The 6,161-nt window shown below is 49.7% G+C and overlaps 2 protein-coding genes across 2 annotated transcripts; both read left to right on the top strand.

Moving 5' to 3' along the window:
* Positions 1 to 705: 705 nt before the first annotated feature.
* TEOVI_000440000 (uncharacterized protein) lies at positions 706 to 2,064 on the top strand (the record flags this gene model as incomplete). The annotated part of the gene is made up of 1 exon (XM_067227174.1): positions 706 to 2,064. The coding sequence occupies one exon, from the start codon at positions 706 to 708 to the stop codon at positions 2,062 to 2,064; it is 1,359 nt and encodes a 452-aa protein (XP_067083275.1).
* A 332-nt stretch (positions 2,065 to 2,396) lies between these two features.
* Positions 2,397 to 5,648, top strand: TEOVI_000439900 (uncharacterized protein; the record flags this gene model as incomplete). The annotated part of the gene is made up of 1 exon (XM_067227173.1): positions 2,397 to 5,648. One exon carries the CDS (start codon positions 2,397 to 2,399, stop codon positions 5,646 to 5,648), a length of 3,252 nt encoding a protein of 1,083 aa, XP_067083274.1.
* Positions 5,649 to 6,161: the final 513 nt, after the last annotated feature.

The following is a 6,161-nucleotide window of genomic DNA, read 5'->3' as shown; positions in this document are numbered from 1 at the left end:
CCCCCCCCCCAAAAAAAAAAGAAATATAATGATGCATACACAGGTGTCTGCATTTGTATGCAACTGAGGATGTGTATAACTTTTTTTCTTTTTTTTCTTTTTCTCTTGTGCGTGCTAGCTTTTTCACTTTTTATTTTGTCCTTGTCCTTCTTCTATTTTACGTTTTCTCTCGCAATTAATCTGCGCCACGACAGCAGAGTCTCCTTTTTTTTTGTTTTCGTCCACTCACTGTAGGAAACCATTTTGTCTCCCGACCCTCTCTACTCCTTTCCCGTGATACGAAATGGCTAAACATGCGCGTACATGAGAGCGCGGTAAATGAAGTGTAAAAAAAAAAAGGGAATCGGGAGAGGTACACGCCATGAGTTGTGTGTTAGCAATATGAGGAGCGTACGACTTATTTCAGCGAGTGATTGTAGTTTGTGGAAGTGAAACTGACATTACTGTGGAGTGCAGTTACTCGGGATAATCCGTCACTCACCCACTCACTAAATTTATTATTATTATTATTGTTATGATTAACGTGTTGTTTGGTACTTTTGTTTTTGTTCCTATTTCAGTCATCTGCATCTATTTCCCCTCTTTAAAAAAAAAAAATTTATCTTGATTCCCTCTTTTGTTAGTGCCGTGTCCAGTACATCGTTGCAGAAGAACGTAAAAAGGGAGCGGCGCGACGGTGCTTTTGCATCAGTCGGTACGTTTTACATGTGGCGGATCACGCGGCTCTGCTGCAAACAACTCATACGGGATGAATCTTTAGTTTCCCTTCCACCCGCTGTGCACCGATTGGAAGTTTACCGAAACGCCGTAAGTGTTGACTGCGAGGAGCGCATCTGCGCGGAGTTGGGCCTTCTGCTGCAACGTGAGGGACACACCGCCTTTGCTGAGGGCTCCACTCCGCAGCAGAAGATTGTGAAGCACACATATTTGGAACTGCATGGTGCTCATAAGGACTTTACGGAGGTGAAGAGTTTCCAACGGAAGGAGACGCGGAGACTCCCTGGTTTATTATGGTCCCCCACTCTTGTGTCATGGATGAATGAAGTGGTGCCACGGGTACGTGTGTTTCCAGTGGGTGTAATGCCAGACACGGCAAGGGTTGTGGAACATAATATGACAGGATATGAAATGCATATGGAGCACCCCACCGTTGGTTGTTCTTTTCTTTACTTATCGTTGCTATCTGATACGGTCCTCACGTTCGACGATGAGGCTACGGGGCGCTATGGTGAAGTGTTTCTCCCCCAACGTGCGTTAATGTGCTGCTCCGGCGAGATTCGTTGGGGCTGGCGCTTCGGCGAGCAGTCTCGTGAGGTGCACACATTTGTTAATGCTTCTGGCGTTCGACGGGTTGTGGAGCCGGATCTGCGGCTGAGTGTGCAGTTGTGGAAGTTTACACCACAATTGCTGGATGCGCGGCTGCTGCAGGATCGTGTTGAGGAGTCAATGAAGCAAAGGGAGGCTGAGGAGTCAAATGAAGTAGTCGAAACCATTGCTGTGGACCGTAAGAAGAATGAAGAGGAGCATAAGGGCTCTGCCTCCTCCCATGCATTGTTTAGCGCCCTAGCGGAAAAAGGTGCCTCCGGGACAGGGCCTCTCGGTGGTGAGTATGTGGAGGGGAGAACGCAGGCCTGCAAGGGTGTGGAAGGAAAGAGCATGACGATGGAAGATATTGGTCGGGACTACAACACCTACAAGCAACAGTTTCAAAACGTTCACGGTGTGCTACAAGAGATGAAGGCACTGCAGGATGCGGGTCAACCCATCAATGACATGTGGCTGAGGAAGCGTATACTTGATGGTCAGAAGGATGACAATCATGACGCGCAGGACGGTTTCGATCCAAACGATGTGGAGGGAACGTGGGATCGTGTGGATGCAAAGGCACGGTTCTACAAGGCACGCCTGAAGGGTATGGACTACGATGGCACCGCCAACAGCAACAGCTCAATGCCGGATGTGACAGAAGACGCTCCTCTTGATATGAAGAAGACAATTCAGAAGATCGCCCCACTCGTAAAGGACGGCGATAAGATCCTTGCGAGCCTGCCGTGTGGTCAATGATTTGGTCGTAAGGCTGGTGTTCGGTTTCCCTGTTGCTCCGGAAGGTAATTATCCGCGGAGGAACATGAAGAATGCAGAAAGCGATTCGTAAGTATTTATGTGTGTGCTGGTGCGCAAGAGAAGTACTCAACATGTTAGTGGAAGGCAAATGCCAAAGGAATAAACGACCACTACGGGGCGGGCGAAGTCACTGACCATCGTCATTGGAGGCACGTGTACATTTGTGGGGATGCTTTACGGGGGGAAATATCTGCCGTTGAAGTTTCATATAGCTTTGGTATCCCTTACTGGGGTGAAGGTGAGTTCGTTGCAATCCGTGCTATCAAGAGTTTATGTCCTTATCAACACTCCTCTACAAAGCAGAAGTTAGGCAAGGTTTAGTTAGTCGCAACGCTGGCGTCTGGCTGAATATGTGTTGGTGCACTACGCAAGAAGTGGCCGAGGTGCTAAGCATCAGTAGACTCCGCGGTGATGTGTCTGAGTCCGCGCGGAAAACAGCGGACGAACGGTTCATGCAGTTGCACAACGGTTCTATGAACATAGGCGATATTTTGACTGAGGTTGCCGTGAATCGGGGTGTGTGTGGCGGTGCCCCTTCCGACAGTCTGCAGCTTGCGGCTGCGCTTGCACTTGAGCCGCTAGTAACCAAAGGCCGATGGTGCGAGGGTAATGGTTTCAACGACAAGGTGCGTGTGCTGGATATGTTGTTGGGTTTTTTGAGTGATGAGGCAGTCATGAGCAGTGGTAATGCTACACACACAGGTCGGGTGCGCGTTTCTCTTTGTCTTTGCCTGTGCCAAATCATTACGTTTGAGAGTCCTACACCGTACTGGAACGGGGTTTTGTCTGATTGCCTTGCGTCCATCGTTTCAGATTGGTCCGGCAGTCAATATGAGATGATAGACAATGATAGCGAACACATTTTCAAGTCATTTCGTCATATTGTTGTACTCCAGCTATCGGAGTTGTGTGCATCCAATACTGCGCTGTGGTGGTATATGGTGTCTACACTGTCGCGTTGTCTTGTGGAGGGATCGTCCTCTTTTCCGGTTGGGGATGTGCGGAGGCACTTCAGCTTTTCTGTAGTCTTGCGACTCATGCGGCGGCGGCCGCGGGTGAGTGATACACACGAGGGGATGAGACCGGCAGATTCTTTTATTTTTGGCCCTGCATTTCGGCAGCTCATTGATGGCAGTCTTCAGCAGGCTGTGGCGCTCGCAGGGAGCGACAGGTGGAGCCATGTAGCTGTGCAACAAGAGTGCCGATTACTGCTAGATATTTCATCCCATTTGATAAGCAACGCCGAGTTTGCAGCTCAACTGTTTCGGTGTAGTGTCGATCTGCTTGTACTTGCAGAACCTACAGCATATGACACTATTGCTGCAAGTACTTTGGTCGCAGCAGTGGCAGCTCGAGTGGATAGCGCCCTTGAGTGTATGTCTGGGGTGTTGCAAGCATTTCCTGAGGTGTCGTTGCGGTTCGACGCAGGGGAGGTAACATCTAAACTCCTCAACTGTATGGCGGGCGCTGCTGCAGCGGCACGGGGTGATGAATGTGATGATGACGATGATAAGGAAGCAGAGTTGCTTGGAATGCTGCGTGAGGACTACGTTGTGCCGTTGGGTTGCGCGGGGGGCGATACGACGTCAACTGCCGGTGCCGTGCTTGAGTTGTTGGTAGAGGCAAATCCCCAGCAACTTTCTACTATCGTGGACGCGCTTTGTAATTGTTGTTCTTCCGCGGAGGGTTTGTTGTCGTTGTTAAGGTCCGCTCACTGGCGGGCCTGGGCTGCGGCCTTGCGGTGCTGTTGTCGTGTGTGTGAGGAAGGGGAAACATCACTCATTGACCGGATGCCGCACGTTGAGGATAAACTAATGTTGCCACTTGCGCAGCTTTTGCACGAGAGCACAGAATCTATGGTGTCGGTGGAGCTTATTGACTTGCTTTCTCTGTGTCTCGTACGGACGACTCAGGGAGCACTTGGATGTTCATTTCTGGCGCTCCTCGATGGTGTTTTCCATCATTGCAACAGCGTGTTTGGTTTAGCGACCGGTGGAACAGGTATTGCAGCGCGCGGAGGCGGGTCAAGTCAGGTTGCACTGCTTTCCGTATCTGTCTACGCTGTGCACCGGCTTTTATCGCGATGTGGTGAGTCTGTTACCTCAACACTTGTTGCGGCATGCGACGTGCAATTGTGGTTAGAGCGCTCACTTTCTGTACTTGCAAGTGGTGGGTTGCTTGCCGTTTACTGCGGGGCGTACGCTGTCAAAACGCTTCTGTCATTCGCCCCGCGAACGGCTTCCCACTACCCCGCGTTGGCCGCAGCGGCTGTTGATAGCGCATGCAGACACTGTGGTATACCGGACGCATCGTCCCTTTTTGCCGGCTTGCTCACTTGTTTGTGTGATCACAAGGAAGGCGAATGCGCTCTCGCAGGCGAATTGCTGTCGGTTGTGGCTCACCATTGCCAACTCGCGACTCCTCACCGGTCCGTGCTTTTGCGAAGTACCTCCGATTATGTGCTTCGCGCCTCGAAGCTTTGCCTTGAGGAAAAGAGTCGATTGCAGGATGGAGTGGAAAGTAACACATGCCAGCAATGCAAGGTGCTCCAGCTTGTGCGGTGCTTTCCCTTAATAACTCATTTTACCGTTAGTGACGCTCCTCACGATGAGGCAACGACGAGGCTTCTCTCAAGTTGTTTCGCCGCCTCATCTTCTGTTTTGTTTGTGCTTGATGCCATCGATGACGACGTGTTGGCGGACATGGGCTCTTCTCTTATTGCACTGTTTCATGCCTCCACTGGTGCAAACCGTAGTTGTACGACGTTGTCTACCGTATGTACCGCCATGAGTGTGGTAGGACTCGTTAACCCATCATTTTTCAATGATGGCGCTGTGTTATCTGCTGTGTTGACTCTTTTTAAAAAGGAGGTTGAGGTTGCCCCAAGAAAAGGGATGGATTACATTGGCTGTTGCTTGCCGGTAGCCCTTTCTTGCGTGCGCCACCCCCAGCAACTCAGTGTTATTGCAGGAGGTGACTTAACACCTGCAGCTGCCCGTGGTGTGCCTGTCGCTTCAGCTTGGTTAGTAATGTTTGGAGTGTGGAGTTCTATTTCCCCCTTCGCAGATCACTTCACGTCGTTGTATTTTCTTGCGGCATGGCACCGACTTCTACTTTATGCCGTATCGGTTCGGGCAAGCGATGCCAATAGGCTTGATATGCTTGCTACCAGTGCGCCTTGTTGCTGTGTTTACGCACTGCCAAGTTTGCACGTGAAGTCGCTTCCGGCCAGAAGACTGGCGGGTTGCAGTATTGCGCAATGCATTGCTGCTGGTTTGTCGTTGGTAGTAGTTAGGGGCCAGCGAGCGGCGAAATCACAAATGCTAGACGCGGAAATACGGAAGCCACTGTACATTGCAAGAAGGTACAAAGCCTTGTCTGGTCTCACAATGCACGAGTCGGGGGCTGATATATTTTTATCAATGAGTGTACCTGAGGGTGCGAGTTGGTTGCTCCAACAAATGTGTGACGCTGGATATGAAGCGGAGGTCAATATGGCTATGCTTTTTGCTGCAGACTGTTGATGCAATTAATCCTCTGCTGTTTGTAACGTTATTATCCACTTACTTATCTCATATTCCATCGCAAGAACGATGACTGTTCCCTCATAATGTTTTTTTATAAATCGCTGTTGTCGTCTTATTGTTAAACACTACGCATATATACATATCTATATGTATGTGTATATGTATGTATGTTTTTTTTTTTTTTTGCAAGCTCTCTTTGTCTGCAGGTATCGAAACTTTTTTCTTTTTTTCTTTTTTGTCGTCAATCTTTTTTTGTTTTATTCTTTTCAATGGCCCAAGCGAATCAGACAAAGCGATGGTGCGCATGCATGGTAATGGTCATGGCAAGGCTGCATCGGCCTTGCCGTACCGCCGGACACCACCGACGTGGTTGAAATCCTCCAGCCGGGATGTTATCGATGCCGTTTGCAAGTTGGCAAAAAAGGGGCTTTCACCAAGTCGTATTGGCATGCAACTTCGTGACTCGATGGGTATCGCGCAAGTGAAAAATGTGACGGGCCGCAAAATTTT

Source organism: Trypanosoma equiperdum (genome assembly GCF_001457755.1).
Source record: "Trypanosoma equiperdum strain OVI genome assembly, contig: ctg_89, whole genome shotgun sequence".
Classification (NCBI taxonomy): domain Eukaryota; phylum Euglenozoa; class Kinetoplastea; order Trypanosomatida; family Trypanosomatidae; genus Trypanosoma; species Trypanosoma equiperdum.
Note: the sequence above shows the minus strand (reverse complement) of the source record. Positions and strands in the feature narration are given on the sequence as shown.